At 41.1% G+C, this 19087-nt stretch overlaps 1 protein-coding gene across 4 annotated transcripts in view; it reads right to left on the bottom strand.

The window, feature by feature from the left end:
* Positions 1-3045: 3045 nt before the first annotated feature.
* The window catches only part of KLF12 (KLF transcription factor 12), a 256454-nt gene continuing 240412 nt past the window's right edge, over positions 3046-19087 (bottom strand). For 2 of the 4 annotated variants that reach the window (XM_074146471.1, XM_074146638.1), the window contains one exon: positions 3046-7760. In XM_074146471.1, coding sequence (XP_074002572.1) covers positions 7579-7760 — 182 coding nt within the window. In that variant the 3' untranslated portion in view covers positions 3046-7578. The remainder of the gene's footprint in view (positions 7761-19087) is intronic. The other 2 variants (XM_074146717.1, XM_074146555.1) reach the window with 1 other exon arrangement.

The raw sequence follows: 19087 nt of genomic DNA, 5'->3' as shown, positions 1-19087 counted from the left end.
CACTGAACTATTGCTTTTCAAATGTGGAGGTCACGGCATGGAGAGGGGTTTAGCAAGTCAATGTGGCAACCGCCATTCACCTCACCTTTTATAACTGACAGCATCTTCGCTCACTGAAACTTTTGAGACTGAACTGGGGAAGATGCTGCAGGTCACACACATGGACAACAGGACCCCAGATAATTTTTTCTGTTCTTATTTTCATAATAGCTAAAATTCACATGCCCGGTTTTGCTTGTCTTGAGGACTGAACAACTGTGTACTGAATAATTTAAAAGCTACTACAAGGGCAACTCAGTTTACTTCACAATTTAAAGTCAGTAAGCACAAGCTGCTACAGAGGTATGCTGGCAAATCAATAAAATTGAGGATAAAAACTAACTCCGTATTTGTTTTTCAGAATGAAGGAAAAAACGCCTGGCTCATTTCGGGCTGGTGAAGACAAGGTGCCCTCCCCTACGCAAGAACTAACACTCGGGGCTGGGGTCAGCCAAACCTCCCAACGCTGCGAGTTTCTCAGGGTGCCTCCTCGTTGCTGCTTCAGAACAAAGAACCAAACCTTCCTCTCCAACAACAGCTCAGGTACAAGGTAAGAAACCTCCTTTGTCCTTCTGATGACACATCCCCTTGTGCCCTCCTAAAATCCCCGGCGTGAATTGTCTTCTTTTATGCACTTAATATCTGGAGATTAAGCTCAGGCTGACAGAATAAGTACACGCATGTTCTGATGGGTTTATTTCCGCTGGTGGCTAACATTTAAAAGTAAGTTGTTACTAAACTAATGGTCTTGTCACATGATTAACCAACGTGCATAAAAGCCTAGATTTTACATGCGGGCCCGTGTGCTTTTTCAAAATTTTTTTTTGCACCTGCACTTTCTTCTGTACATGAGCATCTTCCTGCACACCCAACCCTGCCTCAGCGAATAAAAACCGAACACCCACCCTCCCACTCCAGCAGCAACCCAGCGACGTCAGCAGAAGTCGAGGCAAAATCTGGAATATTTCAAATACAAAATTCTGCCTGGATAAATGACAGGTACAAATTTAAAGGATGGAAAGCAATCTTCCTTGGCAAAGGTATTAGGACAACCAGTTACATTCTGATCTCCAATAAATTCATTTTTAGAAACAGAAGAAGCATGAGGGATGGCATTACACTGCTATTTTAAGAATCCATTAGGAGCAGTTAATATTTTTATTTTACAGAAACCTATCAGATTAAAAAAAAATGGAAAAAAAAAAAAGAGTGGAAGAGTCACAGCTGGCCATTTTCTTGTAAGATCAATTAGTCTATCGATGCAAATGTTTAGTCCACTCAATATAAAAATCTCCTTACTCCATTTTAGGAATATCTACTTCTTGTTTTCTATTCAAATAGTCTCTAGACTGATAGTCCCCAAAGAAAGAAAAGTGAAATATTTTGGCCACACCTGAAGTCAACCAGTTCTAAAATGGTATCAAATACTATGAGCATTATATGACAAACAGAAAGGAGACACAAGGTGAACTCTTGTGTTTCCAGAGTTCGATCCAGAGGATTTTTCAAGAGAATTCCCATTCTACCACACACCCTAAAAAAGCTCCGTTGGGCTTATTGCTGGTTTTTGAATTATTTCACTAGAGAATACCCTGGATAGATGGGCACATCAGACATAAGTGAGGAAGAAAACCCCTAAAACACTGCTTGACAATGAGCTCCAGTCACACCTACTGAGAATCAATATGGACATGAGGCATTTGTAAACTAAGATTCATTTTCTTCTTACAAGTATATGACAGATGCTATCTGAGAAAACAACTAAAACCTCTAACCCAATATCTCAACATGTGAAAATACAAATGGCACTTTGTGTTTGTTTCTGTGCTGCATTATTGTTCTCGGAGTAAAATTTCATTTTCACCTTACTGTTAACAGAATCCCGTAAGTTATTGCTGTGTAAAAGTATAGGAACATCCCATCAGTTCTAATAACAGGCACTTTCAGTTTCTGTTTCATCTTTTAAAATAGATTTTAGGCAATCTTGCTGAAGTGTATGTGCATTTTAAATGTCACAACTGTCCTGCTACAATTGATTTTGTTGACGTGCTACTGCACCTAGAAGACTAAACTCCCCTGGAATCGGCAAAGAGCAGCTGCCTATTTCAGCTCTACAACCTTTATTCAAGATGCATTGTAGTCAGGGAAATACAAGAAGAAAGAATCAAATCAAAGGAGAAGAATCAAATTCAAAAGAATCAAATGAGTTTGCCGTTACTGTATCTGCAGTTCACTGTAAAATGCCAGAAGGAAAAAAAACCAACACACCAACACAAAAACCCCCAAAACCTTTCATATGGTTTTCATTTTGATTAAGTGTTTTTTTCCTTTATTCAGTCAAAGACATTCCAAGTGTTGACTTACTCGACATTGAAGGACTCAGTATGACTTCCCTATATTGCACACCATCTGCGAAACAGCAAAGAAGTGGCCACTCCATTTTGCAGAGAAAACATGCTCTGACAAAACAGAATAATTTACTTCTTAAGTTTTGAGTTTAAGCTTTGCAAGGCATTATCTTACCATTTTTCCCAATGAAAAGCAAAGGATTTTTAAAAATTGTACTTCATTCAACCTATTTACACCCCATGTAAAATTGTGAGTTTGAAAATACTTTTCACTATCACATATATTACAGAATATTTAAACTGTTACAAGTATAGTAAAATACTTTCAAGGTATTTTGCTTTCTAAAGATGCAGTATCCTTATAGCTACATTTGTGTACTAAAACCCGATTTACTGTGGAAATTGATCAGAATTTAAGCATTTTTAAGGTACCAATGGGCTTGTCCTCATAAGCATACATTACAGAGCGACTGTTACGCTATAACGGAACTGTGAAAATATAACAATCTTTATAAATTTCTTTGTGCACTTCTCTGGTTATAAATCACAGGCAAAGGCACAATACAATAATAAGAGCTGGTTTCTTAAGAAGGTAGTATTTTCTTTTACAGTGTTTACTTCCAATTCTTCCTTTTCTGATTTTTTTTTTTTTAAATAGATTTGTTTATCACCTGCGCACGGGTGGAGGCATGTGGAAGTGCTGGGGTTTATGTGCATGGGTGTATGGATGCGCACAAGGGAGTAGGGCAGATTTACCCAACGATCTTTAGACTTGTCTGCTGTGGAAGATGCAGTTTCACACACTGACCTTTCCAAATCGAAGTTCAAACTAAAAAATAAGCGGGATGTTGCTGGTGAAACTTAGTCTGATTTTGAGGCACCCACCTTCAATAAAGAAAAAAGAGATTTTTTCCATTAAACAGCATTTATTATCAGAAGATAAATTTATAAATGGCAACTAGAATACATTTTCAATGTGTAATGGAAAACGACTTATGATCACTGTTATTCCCATCATTAAAGGGGAGGAAGGTTGTCCGGCTATTTGTCCACGCTCTGCACTGTGAGTTTACCCCAAACATCAACATCACTGATGCCATTTTTAACACTGTTAATTTTGTTATACATTACTCCAGCAAATAATCATATATACAAGTCAGTCTAAATCTAATTACTTGTGTAAGCATGATAGAGAATAAGGAATACTGCATCTTCATCCCCAAGTAAAAACTGCTGTTGCAATGAGCCAATTTTACAGTGCTGAATAGAACAGGTGCTCAAAAAATAATGACAATTTAAAATTTAAAAAGTTTTGTATCAAAGCTGCTTGCTCGTTACATTTTCCTATAATGCTGGCTACTGAGATTTCCTGACAAATCCATTGGATCCTTCTGGAAAAAACTGACACTTTGTGGCACAGTTTCCCCTGTAAGCTGTAATGGGCATGGCGGGTTATTACCCATCCTTTACTCGCACTTAAAAGCATAAATCACTGTCTTTCTGAAAGAACGGGACACTGCATATTTGTCTCTCCCAACTGCTTAGTTAAGATGGACCTACTGTGTTGTGTCAAGATGAGATCTGGTACTTCTGCATGCTACGTATGATGTAGGCCTTCACCACGGTTATGAAATGTCATTGTCCTGTGGTGGGATACCAGGATTTTTGAGGAAACTACCTTGGAGCAATCGCCCTTGGTCTCTGCAGAAGCACAGAAGTTTGGCAGGTCTGAACCGCAGCCACTGATGGAAGGACACCCTGACAATCTGGGGGACATCAGCTCCACATCCAAACATCCTCCTCCCACAGAGTAACTTCTCTTAAAATACTTCTGAAGAGGAAGACCAACCTGAAAACAAGCTTACAGAGCGTTTGGGGTCAATGCCTGAGGGTGCTGGTATGAGTATGAAACTTGCCAAGAACCAGACTGGGTACTTGAAACCCAGTGGTGGACTGCTGCTGGTTGTGTAAGTTGTCTAGAGGTACCAGGAGCACAAAAAGCCTTTACACACATGCTGGAAAGGTTGAGGATATACTTCCTGCCTGTAAAATACGAAAATTTAGCGTACACAGCTTTACCTTTTGGATTCATCCTGTTACCATTGACACGCTCTGTGCCTGTGTCCCTTGGTGTGAGTGCTGCTTTAACCCTGTACAAATTCGGGGTTCCTTGAATAAAACCAGACCCTCTTTCTGTTGCAGTGTTTCCTATGCATAAAGTACTGGGCAGCCAGCTGAAAGACAAGGCATTAACACAGATCAACCTCGGCCTCAGGAGATCAGCCTCCCAGGGTCTGTGATACATACGCTCCTCCTTGGGGCAGTTCAGAGCTGAATACCAAAATTTAAGGCCTCTCAATTTCTTTTGGAGTAGTTTTTCTCTTTTCATTGACTACAGGGGAAGCCTAAAGAGGACACTGGTCTCTCCCAGTTATACCCTGCCTTTGTGAATAACTTCAGAGACGGTCTCTCTCACTGCTCCTCTTGTATGTCAACAGAATGGCCTTAAAGACTTTCTGGTCAAAAAAACTTAATTTTCTATGAGAGAAAAAAAATTACAGATTGTGAAAGGAATTCTGTATGCCATAGGTTCTTCAACTGAATTACTGCTATTCAAGTAATTAGTCAGTAAAATGCTCTTGGGCAGGAAAATAATTTTATCAATTGACTTCCACCTGACCTGACTAAACGCCATCCCCTAAACGCTGAGAATGACAGATCCATTTAAGGGGACGATATTGAAGTATATCAAAGACAGACCTCAGACGTAATCCATGAACCATCTCACGTGTAACACCGACAACCAGGTTTTTTTTTTAAACCAACAGCAGCGTTACCGCTGGTAAAGACCCAGTTCTGCTGCCCTGCAACGCCTCATGGCCTATCCAGGACCCCTGATCCGTGGCAGCTCTGCACGGACACTCAGGACCTCTGCTTCATTCCTGATTTGGAGCCGGACACTAAAATGTTGACTAATTTTGTGGAAGTTCATTACCAGCGCACTCAATGGGAATCAATAGAGGCATTTTTCCCTCAATGGCTGCCAGTAATTTGTCTTGGGTTTCTCTGCTGGCCACTCAGCACAGGGGAGCCTGAGCTTTAACAGTATTGAAGTTCTTTCAGAGAGCTGATAAACTATCCAGTACTGTGGGAAATTAAGAACGTATTGAAAGACAATTAAATTCGGGGGCCTGTGAATGCTGTTATAAAGTATTATCCCAGTCTTATTAATCCTCAATTAACTGCAATTGCTTCCAGTATTTGTGTGGGTACTCTGTGCTGTTTTTTTTCTTAAAGATTACCTCAATTTCAGAATCCCCTTAACATTACCACTGTTACTTCAGGAATCAGAAATTAATTCAGACTGGTCAAACATTTAAAAATGAACAAGTGGCATCACAAGTTTAATCTGTGCAATTCCTGGAACCAAATATTCATAATTAAATGCATTGCAAAAGACCTTTATGTATACATCTTTCATCTCTAGGCCATAAAAATCTCAACAGTTAAAAAATCTTGCCAAGCCTGCTCTTTGTCAAATTTAGCTGAATAGGCAGATCCTTGGGAGGAAAGAAAACAGAAAAACACTATTCCCTTCACATGAACAACTGATGACTAAGAGTTTCTCTCTTTCCTACATAATTCAATTAATACAAATTGGTGCACAATTATAGGGCTGTATGGCAATGATCAGGAATTTCCTTTTATTTAATCTGAAAAGGCTTGGATTGAAAATCCCAGCAGAGCAGCCACTGGTACCCATATAAAGGGCCATTTATATCATACTAGACAGCTGGCAAAATCTCGTTATTCCCTAACTCCCAGGGAGAAACCTAATGTCTTGCAGAGCACCACTGCAGAACCATTTCTCCTTCCTACGTACGGTTCATCCCCTGACTCCTCAACAATCAGCTCTTTCCTTTATCTTTCTTGCTTTCCAGACACAAGTATTATGTTGAAGGAAATGAAAGTACTTAATTGTGGTACCTAGCAGGTCAGTGAAACCATCAGAAAGATTAACTTAAATGATCTTACGTGCTATTTCTGCATATCCCCCCCTTCTGTTGGTGTGGAGTAAATTATTGTCTCGAGAGCCATTTTACTCATTATTGCTTTTTCTCTGCAAGAGATGCAGCCGTTTCTTCTCTGTTTTGTTTTGTTGGTACATTCAATTCCATTTCATGAATTGCTACAGCACTAACCTTGGTACCAGTGAGTATAAGATCTGACTATTTCCTTGTGTTCAAATACTGGTCGTGGGGAAGAGGATACCTGCATGAAAGAAAACTGCTCTTTGAGAATGGGGTAGTAGTTTTTAGATGGGCTCTTTCTATACAAATCAGAAAACAGTTCTAAGTAAGTCCATGGTAAAATACAGATACTTAATATTGTACTTTCAGCAGAAATGCTGCTGCCCCTTTGTTTATTTTACAGACTTCAACAACAACGACAACAAAAGAAAAGAAAGGGAAAAAAAAAAAGATAAAAGAAAAAGGTTAAATGGCTGGTGTCCTCTAGGGCATAATGACAAATTGTGGTACAATATTAAAATGCCACCATCGTTATTGCAAAAGTCTGCTCAAGTGACCCTTCAGCTCTGACAGCAGGACCTCTCCGGCAGAATCTTCTTTCCTACTCACACGCAGCTTGTCTGTAGCACAGCTCGGGCGTAGCGCTGACACCGGCCAGTTGGTACTCGAAACAAGGGGAAAAGATGGGATAATAAAGGTCTAGCGGTCTTGCTCTCATCATCAACATCATCATCATCATCGGTTTGTGGTATCTAATCCTCCAATCAGCAGCGATTTTTCAGGAACAAAATGTCCGACAGCTGAGAAAACATACAAGCTATAAACATTTTTTGTCAAAGGACGCAGCATGTAAAATAATGCCCATTCCTGTAGCATTTCGGCTGCTATTTTCCAGGTGATTGTGATGACACTTTCAGGGGGTAGCCATGCTGAGGGGCAGACAAGGTTAACTTCAGATGGCAAGGAGAAGAGTGGCACTTCTTTTCCTGCTTTTTTTTTTTTTTTTTTTAATTTCTGTTATTATGGGTTTTTTTTTTTGTTACGGACGTCAGGGAAAGCCCTGTCTGTTAACACTGTAGAAGGGGATTCAGCCCTGCTGAATTCACTCCGGGTAGTTAAGAGACCCAGCTCTTAAACTCGGCTGGAACGGGTAGCGTTTCTCAAACCAGCATGTGCCTGCGGCGGTGGAGCGCCAAGTGATCTGAGCGGGAAAAGCTGCGGTCACAGTCTGCACACTTGAATGGCTTCACTCCCGTGTGCTTGCGGTAATGCCTCGTCAGTTCGTCCGAGCGAGCAAACTTCCAGGTGCAGCCTTCCCAGGTACATTTGTAGGGTTTTTCTCCTGGGAGAGACAAAAAAGAAAGAGGGGAAAGGGGGGTGGGGTGGAGGAAAAAACAGGTGGTGACTTTCCCCTTGTTGCTCTTAATCCCTGCAAACCCCCCCTGCACGCTTCCCATGAACACCCACCGCCCAGGGGTTGCTTTAGGCCAAATTACACAATTACGAGGTACTGAATCTGCTGAATATAAGGAAAGGGCCTTGAGATCTATCATTCCTGAGGCATTCACATGACTAAGAAAATCAACAGGATTAAGGCAACAATATAGATCCTACCTTGCAGGGGTGATGCGGGGATTAACATCAGGACAAAGGGCTGCGTAATTATTCTCATGATTACCGTACAAGTTTGCTACCCTCATCTCGTCGGGCTACACTTTCTCCCCAAATGGCCAGATTACCCGATATTTCAGCCATTTATCACAGGCTGCCACAGATTTCCAATTATTTTTTATGAAGTTTATGAAGGCTTCTAATTATTTGTGTAAACTGCTGCAGGACCTTTCTTAGCAAGCTGGTAAAAATGAACTACGATTTCCCAATTAAACATAAAAATTCAATCTGCAAAATGTCCTCTTTATTTATTGCACTTACTTTCAGTAAAATTAATTTTGCGTGTAAGATGTTCTGTGTCACAGAGGAAAAGATTAACACAGCAAAACTGGATTTTGTGCTTTCATAAAGCAAACTGTTATAAAACTCCATTTTTGACACGTTTGTAGGCTATACTTATTTGTGATTTCTATCACCAGCCCTCGATGTCTCCATGTTAAATGCTCTTGGCAGTTACCTTGATCCCACAGTTGAGCCCGCACCGAAATGGAGGAACGGAAACTGTGTGAGGTCCGTATGTATCTTCCTTTGGTGTGTCAAAAATGATTTTTTTACCTCCCCTTCCAAAACCAACTAATCACAACCAGGACAACAAAAGAACATCTCTGCAACAACTGTTTCCTTCGTCAGGCACAATCATTCCGCAGTTATTTATTATCTCTTATGAATCACGAGCAGCTTGCAAGAAACTATTTCAATTACATGAACCAGTGACGCAACACTTGCTTTGTCGTAGGCAGCACCTCCCTCCATGCGTCTCTTCAAAAGTCAATAAAATGCTTTGCTGAAAGCCCTCGGTTTCAAAAGAAAATTCCCCAGTACGAATATCATCACAAAGTTCAAACAGCCCTGAAAAGTCCAGCTGAAACGGCCACGGGTGCCTCTGTAAGGAAACTGGATGCTGTACAGGCATGTCAGCAGGGTTGTCAGCAACATTTGAGCTCCTTGGCTTGGTACCTTCTGTGCACCATCTGGGCTGTGCTGCAGTTTTGATGTCGGAAGGGGGTGGGAAACAGTTGCTGTGAGGAGAACCCAGCGATCCAGGCTCCGAGGTGACCACAGCCCGTAGCTGCACCAGCAGCAAACTTAGCCGAGATAATTTTACAGTCCTCAGCCAAGCACAAAGCACCAAATAGCGTTCATTGCCCCTGGGCGGCCGCAGCATTGGGCACCTGGAATCTGGCAGCTGCCACGAGCTGGATGGGCACCACCTACACGGCAGATGGCAGGTTGTACGCTCTTGCCAATGACAAAGAGCTACAAAACGTGCTCAGGTTCACCACCAAACTGTCTTACATACATACCCCTGCCACAAACAGTTGGTGCGGAGCACCGGACAAATATAGCAGTACCCCCATCCAACTTGGCAGGTCTATCCTAATGTCCTCGTCACACCACATCTACAGTTTCCAAGTGGAGCGCTTGCCCTGCCCATCCTCAATGTATTTTTTAAACTCTCTTTTTAGTTAGAGTCTGGACACTGCCACGGTTCGTTTCTTTGATCACAGAGACTTCCAGAGCAAAATGTGGGGATATTTCTTACACTTTGGACTCTTATTTAAAAGCATTTGAAATTCCAAGTCTCCTACCATGAGATCTTTCCCCTGCAGTAGCCTCTTTGGTACACAAAACCCCAGATCTTCTTTCCCTTGGTAGAAGACAAATGGAGAACCCGATGCAGGAAGCGGTGGTTGGTGGAAGCGAAATACCAGAAACAGTTTGTGCGTCCATTAAAACAGCATCACTTTGGGTAAGAAACAAAAGTCAGCTGATGGAAGGATGTGAGTGTGGGTCACTCAGCTGGAGTTCCCAGGTGTTGCTTCCAGCCTCCCTCCTCAATGAGTCCTACTTACCCAGCCCCTGTAGAGCTATGTGAAAGAGACAGGACTAACCACATTCCTCTCAAGCTATTTACACCACTGAAGGAAAATTGCTCTTACGAGCTCAACCTAGGAAGACCTTTCATTATTTTCAATTAAATCTATGTGTATAGGATATGAAGGAAAAACAGGCAAAGTTGCATTACTCTGAACACATTCACTCACATGCACCTTAAAAAAGCCACTGTAAAGAAAACTGTGAAAGATATGATTTTTCATTAAGATTAATCAACAACATTTCAGGCAAACCTAATTTTCAGGGGAAGAATAACACTATTACTTTTCTGTTAAACACCCACATTACCTGTGGATGGACAGGTGCTAGAAAAAAAAATGTTCTTCATAGGCAATACTACACTAACTCTTAACCTTTTGTTTGTTAACAAGCCAGACATGAAGACTGACCACTGAGTTTGTAAAAACCAGAAGATCCAGGAGTTCAAAGGATGGAGAAGGGATCAGCAGTAGCAGAATTGCCAGAGGATGGAAAGCTGGTGTGAGGTATCACACACCAGCTTTGGCTGATGAGCTTGAGCTCTTTTAGCTGAAATTCTCAGTACAATCAACAGATCTCAGCAGAGCAACCCAGAAAGCTGTGAGTGAGGAGGTGGACAAAACTAGTTTGTTAATGGGAAGAAACTAGCCCCAGTGTTTATATGCATCCACGTATCTATCTCCATTTCAAGACTGGATTGCAGTGGAGTTGAAGTCAAATACTCAACCATTTTGACTCAGGCACTTCTGCCTCTGTGCAAGCACTTGAGCTTAAGTGTCTAAGAAACTCTCAGGTTCAAAGGGTGAGCACATTTCGGCTCCTTCGATGGCTCGACAGCCACGGGAGCAAGGGTTCAGAGTTACTGTCACGCACCCAGACACTCAAATCCTCATTCAGCTCTAAGGAGCAAAAGCGGGTGGTGTGTGTCTTGCTCAGGGTAGTGGAAACATGGGAATGAAGAAGACAAAACAGTGGACATGGTAGTAAAGAGAGGTGCAGAAAAAGAACCTATGGCAATTAACGTGAGAAGAAAAAGAAAATTGCAAAAAGATAAAAACCTGTTAGTTAGTTCAATCTTCTGCATCTGTAAAGTGTTAGGTTTTAAAGAAGCTACCTATTTAATAATAAATGCCTTAAGCTGTGAACGTTTTCACAGGAGCTGACCCACTACTTTCACAGCTGTCTTTGAGAGCTCTATTGTTTTGTCCCAAAACCTGACAAAAAGATCCCCAAACACAGAGAAATTGTATTCTGATGCTATTCCACAGCTTTGTCTTGCAATACATGGACAGTGAACAGTATGTCATGACAGGCATTTACATGGATCCAGTGGGACCCTGGAGCATGAAAAAGTTCTTCCAGACAGTTCGCTGTAGAAAATGAGTATTTTCTATTGTTTGGGGAAGTTAATTATGAAGTTTTAAAGGTATGACTCAGTGTTCCAAATGGAACTAGTCATTTTTTTAATCTTCTATTAACAAAACATCTATTTCTAAGAGCCCTCCAAAACCTTGCCTTTTGTAGTCCAGATGCCACAACCCAAATTAGTTTAATTACTTTTACCATATTATTTTTCCTATCCTATCATGACTCCTCTCACTTAAGCACTTAAGAACATAGTTACAATGGTTACTCATTAAATCTCCCTAAACTCAAGCAAATAATGAATTAATAATGCTGAATAATGACCACTGTTCAGCCAATCCTTGCAAAAATTTTCCACCCTCCCCACAGCCCAACATCTGTCTTCCCATATACTTATTCATGTACTCTTAACATCCAGAAGATCATTCACCTAAGGAAATAAATATCTCTCAAACTTTTACTTTACAACCTGATGACATACATGTATTCCTTAAAAAAAAAGCCCTATGTGGGTACCAGTAGGAGACCATGCCATGTAGCAGATGAAGGGACCAGGGTCTGTTCTACCCTGGGCAAAATTTCCCACATGGTATGTTCCTCAGCAGTTATCCTTTGCCCATCAACTAGCTGGTATCATGGTGTTTGATGCCAGATGCTTCAAAGACAGGCACCACAAAACCACCATGTAAATAGTTATGGGTTATTCTGCCAGCAGAGAAACTGCTCTGGAGCTCCAGGAAACAGAACTGGTCTTATGTTCCCTAGGCAAGGAACTTTACTTACTGCAATTGCAGATGCCCTATATACTTGTGTATTATTTAAGCTTCATTTATTCATCAGTTTATTCAGCAGGCTCTTGGCAACCATGTCATTAAGTAACAATGAGGTAACACCATCTACTACCGCAACAGAAAAAATCCAAGTGATAAAGTTCTAAACTGATTTTCTCTCTCTGGCATAAACTCATCTCTCTCTCTGGTATTATAGGTGAGTGCCATGTCACTTCTTATTTGTGTCCTCTTCAGACATTCCCATCTATCCTATTTTTCTGCAGGTGGAATTGTCACCATGACTGAGTTATTACGACACTTCTCTGCAGCCCCTTCCTGTAATGGTACTCGGTATTTTGAAACACTGGTAACATTTTTATTCTAAAGAAGAGTCAACTAGAAAATAAACATAAGGGACTGTTCAGGCCTAGAGGCTTAGCCATCAGATTTTTCTGTATGTAAGCTTTCATCACCCTGTGAAAGAGTCACACGCTGAAATCCCACTTTTGAGAAGGATGAAGTTAGAAAAGCACCTGGAAATGAAACTTAGTTTATAGGTTTATGTAGTGTTTCCAGACTGGGAGGGTGGGTGCACAGGGGAGATGTTGTCCCTCACTCCATTCGCAAAATACAACGGGTTTGAGACAAACTTGCATAGTTTAGTAGGTGGCACCTGCCCAGGCCTGCTGCCTACAGCCACATCTTTATACACTCAGTTTCTACTGCCCTTACTCTTGGAGGAGTATTCCCCACATAAGAACAGAGTGAGGTCTTAAGGATTTAGCCCATAACAAGTCAAAAGAAAATAAATAATCCAGCAATCATGCCTCTGCCTATGTTTGATGTTGTTAAATTTTCTAATCAAAGTCAACAAATCTGCAGCTTCGCATGGTTGAGGACATCTCCTGGTAATTCCTGGTTTGGTTTCTGCTACAGGATATTATGCAATATATATAAGGTATAGTATTTATGTCAGCTGGTTTCAGCTCCCATGTAAACACCAGAATTGTTCTGAAACATACGGGAGAGTCGCATTGCACCCATACCGATAGGACTCTTGAAGGGGAAATCATAAATTCAAAACCACAAATGACGGCTAATTAGATTTTGCATTTCTACTAAACATAAGCAATTTCAGGCAGAAGAGAATCTTTTTACAGCAAAAACACTATCTGGTAATGAGCATCCTCAGGCACTCCCAGAGGAACAGGGCAGCTTAGCTTCTAGACACAGGGGAAAGGGAAAAACGACAAAACTTATGTTTTGTGTGATATTTTTATTAGTATAATTTTTTAATGAAAAAACATCAGAGCACTTATAAAGCACTTTCCAACTTCAAAGTGCCTTATAAAGCTTTTTTTTAAAAAATGTAATCCTTCATAAGTCTGTCTTTGCAATAGCACTGTGTAACAAATAACACATCCATTCTGCAGGTAGGAAAACCAACAGAAGGAGCATCAGCAACCTTCCCAAAACTGCGGAGAAGGTGAAGAGCAATGCTGTGACTCACGTATTAGAACATCTTACTTTCTGTAATGAAACTGCAGTTTCCATTCAGTTTCATCCCTTTAAAAGTTTGAAGTATTTTCAATCATTTTCACGCAAAAATCCAATTCAATTATTTAGATGTCTTTCTAAAGGTCATTTGGGATCTCTGTTTCCAAGTTGCTGATTCAATATATCTCTTTGGTGAACATAGTGAATTTGACTTTTGTGTTTCAGTATTGTCAAAATATGCAAATAAAGTACATTTCTGGGAATAAATTAAAGTTTCGGATCAGTTGAGCAAGTCTGGGAAAACAATTTCTACAAGCAGAACAGGAACATACTGTGCTGCCTGTGACATGTCTTGAAATTCAGGTTTTTTATTCCTTGTTCTCGGTCTGACTTAGGCAAAGCGCAGGGACATGGTTTCTTCACGTGAAAACTGGGAACAAAACAATTTCTTCAATTCAAAAGTACAGTGACAACCTCCACTCTAAAACAAGAGACACTTTTGGCAGCTCTTGAACAGATTATTTACAAGGTCCACTTCTGACAATTCGGGCGCAAGCCCTTTTCCCGCATCACAACACACATCTGTCTTTTCATTTTGTGGCACTGCTGAGCTTGGGTCCTGTTTGCTGTCCTGGCCCTTCTTCTTACTCCCTTCTGCAAGACCAGCACTAGTTCAGCAACCTTGTCTCTTTCCTTCTCCTGCTGTTGTACCACATGCCCCTCTAGGTATAACAGCTGCCTCAGTTTGCCGCTGTTTTAATACAAATCCCAGCAAAAAAAAGTCTTTGTGACTAGACTTAAATAATTCGATTCTCTGTAATTTAAGATGGCAAATCCATTACATTGGTCTCAGCCTTGTTCTGCCACCGCACGCACAGGAGAGAAACGAAGAGGGGGAATCCAAGACACTTCTCTTCCACATTTTCTCTTTCCGGGCTTTTGCACAGAGACTTTGCCCCACCATGGGACATATCTAGTACTATGTGAGATACAAGTGAATTAACACTCTGGGACAAGGATTAGTTAGGTACATTGCCAAGGGTATTGCTGATGTAAAATTGTAACTTTTAATTCCTGTAAAAACAGGAAAAATAAAAGTTTTGGAAATTCAAAAGGCCTCTTCCTGTGCACCTGAATCCAGGAGCCAGACCAAATCCCCACAGTAGATGACAAATAGCATTTATTACCCTTCCTGATAATTTTTTCTTGCATGATGTGGTACATATATACATATTTAAGTGTATGTTAAGTGCATATATATACACACTTAACATATATATACACACACATACATATATATATACATATATGTAGTGGAAGATGGCATGAAGTTTTCTCCTTCCCTCCAGCCACAGCAAATATATGGGACTACCACAGTTCCAGTGCTGTAAGGAAGGCTGAGATTTTTCCTTTTATGGCAGCCTTCACTCACAAAGGTATTTGGGAAAGGTGATGCAACAGAACCATACTCCCATCAGCAGCCAACTGCACGGACGGTGCCAGCAGACCTGCACACTAACTCTCTTTAACCGGGGTGCTGCAGACCTGGGTTTTAGTCTGGACTCCCCAAATAAAACACCTTTCCTTCATTGTGTGGTCCATAACTGCAAGGGAGATGCTGAACAAGCGACACTTCCCTTTCCATCTGCCTCCGATTCTGCTACTGTCACTCCCCCTGGATGCTCCAGGGGCTGTTCCACCATGTTCATTAAAAGTAATACTGATGTTTCTCAGTATAAAAGTTAAGCCTTCCGCTATCGGTAAAAAGCAAAACAACAAACAAACCCCCAAAGAAATAAACAAACAAACAAAAAAACAACAAAAAGGCTCCAAGGGATGAGCTTTGTCTCAGTTTTGCACAAACAATTATTTGTTGTTTGCACTGTGCTAGAAGTCAGGCTCCAGCAGAGGCTGGGACCCTGGTGTGCTGGGCTGTCTGCAGAAAAAGAGAATTAAAAAAGCAACCTCCCATTAAAGTAAATGAGTTGTGAATGAAACGAAACTTCCCAAATGAAGAGATACCAATTTTTAGCACCATAAAAAGCAGCGTAAATACATATGATACTAAAGAAAAATATTAACTGACAGAAATACATATGACAAGGGAAAAGGTCATTAAAGTTAATGTGACCAAGATACCACTGTATTTCATATCCTATGTGGAGAAAACACTGAAGTGCAGAAAATAACCCCTCATCCTTCACAGGTGTCATCTGATCTTTTTCCTTTCCCATGAAACAAGAAGTTTATGCAAAATTTCCCCAGTTTTCTACCTACTTAATTGCAAAAAGTGAAGATTGAAAACACTAGCATTCACGCTCTACCTCTTGTTTCCTTTGAGCCACGGAAAAAAAAGAAAGCAGAAAACCAGAAAACATGAATAAAACATTAAACCAAAGGCTTTTGTGAAGCTTACTTGCAGTTTTGAGCATGCCCCACTCTCAGAGACCGTGTTTCCGATCGAAGGCAGTCCTGAAAAGGACAGGGTGGGCATGAGCAACTCCGGACACGCTTCCCAAAAGACACGGGGTATCACCAGTAATGGGCATTTCAGTAGCAAGTTGCAATCCTGTTCCCTCCGTCGGGGACTGAGCGGGCTGCAAGAGTTAACGCTCTTGGAAACCCTGTACTGTGTATTTACTCCCCCAGGTCTGGGTGCAACATCTGGGAAAGCATTTTGGAGGAAATGGGAGTTAAGAGAGGTCTTTCTCGCCTTTATGCCACTGCAGAGCTACACATGGTAGACCACAATCATGCCTGAGACCTTAGATGAACTGCAGTTCTTTGGAGGTAGAATATTAAGTACTAAATGGTTTGCTCAGAGAAAATTTTATTCTGCATAATGAAATCATCATAATTCCCTCGTGCCACACACAGACAAAACACATATGCACCCCATATTTACAAAGTCAAGGGGCACTATTGCAAATATTTTTCATAACCTAGAGACTGAAAGCGATCACAGATGCAACTAGACTTGCTTTCCCATCAAAGTGACTTGGAATAACCATGTGGGCACTCTTCCACATCGGCACGGCATCAGACCTACAATGCAGAGGAATGACTCCCCGTGTGCAAGGTGAATTCAGAGCTCACAAAACGCGCCAGAAATGAAATCATTTAACTTTCCACAGAGCAGCTATTGGAAGAGAACTGGATGTACAAGCTCCAGTTGTGGTATGGACACCTGCCCATAAGTAGCTGGACTCAGACAACCATCTCACTACATCCAGAGGTTCCCATTTCTGAACATCACCTGTGGTGGCATTGGTGAGCCTGCCTTTATTCCCTGGTACATATTGCACCAGTAGACATCTGCTGTTAAATGTATTTCTGTCCTGAAACGTGAACCCCGTCACATCAATGGGAATAGGCTGAGGCTTCAGCAGCCTCTTTTATTAAATAATCTGTTTATCTGTTTAAGTAGAAACTGCATGAAGAAAGAGCAGAAAAGCCAGAAGTGAAAACTTCCATGAAATATACCGATTTCCTCATTGGAAAGCTCTACTGTTTATTGAAACTGGCAGTAAATTGTAAACATTAAAAGAAAGTATTTCTTAAAAAATAAAAGCATCGCCCAACACAAATAGAACCTCCTATTTTACTTAAAGCAAATTAATTTTTAAATTGGCTTTGTTTATTTAAATTCCCAGTTTCTGGAACAGCATGTTAGCCTGCTGTAGCAGCTTTTTTCACCCAACAGATTTACGTGGAAGAGGAAGAACTCTGGGATAAGGACCTAGGGAGCACGTCGGACACAAGGAATAAAATCTGGGCTTCTGAAGAGTGAGTGTGGAAGGCAGGTGACAAAGAGGTGTTAATTTTAAAGTAGGCCAAAAATCTACACAGTTTAAGTCAAATCCAGAACGATTATTTTAAAAATGTTGCTTCCTCCCAATATTTGTCTAAAGAAGGGATTACAAACCTGTAAATATGTCTCTGGAACTTATAGCTAGCAAAAGGCATTAAACAGACCTTAAGAAAACAACAGGTAATGAATAGAGTTTTAAAACCTACAGAGCAAAAATAGCTTTTTTGGTGCCTCTGACCTCTTAAGTCTGCTCTGAAATTGCTCAAAGGAAAATGTGAACAAAGACTAATGACAGAAGCCCTTTCATATTAAAATAATATATGGAGCAACAGTGAGTGAGAGGAATGCAATGTTTGAAAAAGCACAGACTAAATGAAACACCCATGTACTCACTAGCCTTCTCTCTTCTAGGGTGGTGTCCCAACCCAGCTATAAAGGAACATCTTGGGGAGGAAATGCTGTCATTTTCTCAGGTACAAAACCACATTTCTGAGATGTTTACTGTCTCCATGTGACGCCGCCGAAGACCCCCTGACACTGACAAATAGGCTTCATTACATCTGTGGCAAAGGTATTTGCTCTCATCTCTCAGGAATGATATAGGCGTTGATCAAGGACAAAGCACCAAACACTAAAAAAATTCATTTGGCCTGGGGCCTATGTTCAGCCTGCCTCTGTAAGGGCCTAATGAAGCAGCCGCATCTTCTGCAGCGGCGGCGCTGAGAAGAGGGACCCAGTGCTGGTTGGGGCTCACAGATGAAAAGCAGCAGTTGCCGTCCAGTATCTGAGTCCCACAGAAGGAAGCCCTTGCCTTCCTCCGCCCCTTGGAGGCAGGAGCAAAGCTGTGGTTGTGGTGATACGATGCCCTAGGCTCACAGAATAAATCCATTCCCACTTCACGCCAACTGGAAAGTCCCAGGCTTTTGCTGCCATTGACCTGAGAAACCCACTCTGCCACCTTCCTCCAGAAATGAGTAATGACTGAAATAAGGTTGCACAGAAATACAGAATGCTGATACAATAAAAGGAAATCCTATGGAGATGAGAGACAGGGAGCAATCCTTTCTGTATCAGATATTGTAAAATTATGTCCCACATAACCTCAGAGCAGGCATCTTCTTTCTTTATTTTCTTCTTCAGGATGATTCACACAATGTTTTAAATTCCTTGGGCTTTTCCATATGGTAAGAGGGTAACCACAATGAGCTACAACTGGATTTAGCTGTGAGCATCTTTAGATGTGAAATCCAAGACAAATCAAATATGCCTTTAAATGACTGTGTAGTCGGTTAGATTTTTCAGGTCACAGTCCCCATGCTGGGCACTGCTTTGGTATATATTCACAGCACCCAGTGTACTCGGCATACTTCGAAAAAAGAGAGGAGCTTTAAATGTCCTCCACGTGCACTATCCATTATACATGTTTCAAGACTCTGTGTTCTTTATCAGGCCCGCTAACAGACAGCATAATTTGCTTCTTCGATTTACATAACAAGCCTCAAATTTACATGCTCTCCCCTTTTAAGAGGAGACAGATGATGGCTATGAAAACTGGACCATGATATGCAAAGGTTAGCTTTGATACCAACAGGTCCACGATTCAGGTTAAAATAGAATATCGCACACTAGGAATTGCAGACTAAATAGCCTGTGGATGAAAAGTGAAAGTAGCTGTTAGCC

This window comes from Numenius arquata, chromosome 1, assembly GCF_964106895.1.
Source record: "Numenius arquata chromosome 1, bNumArq3.hap1.1, whole genome shotgun sequence".
Lineage (NCBI taxonomy): Eukaryota > Metazoa > Chordata > Aves > Charadriiformes > Scolopacidae > Numenius > Numenius arquata.
This window is presented reverse-complemented; position numbering and strand designations above follow the sequence as displayed.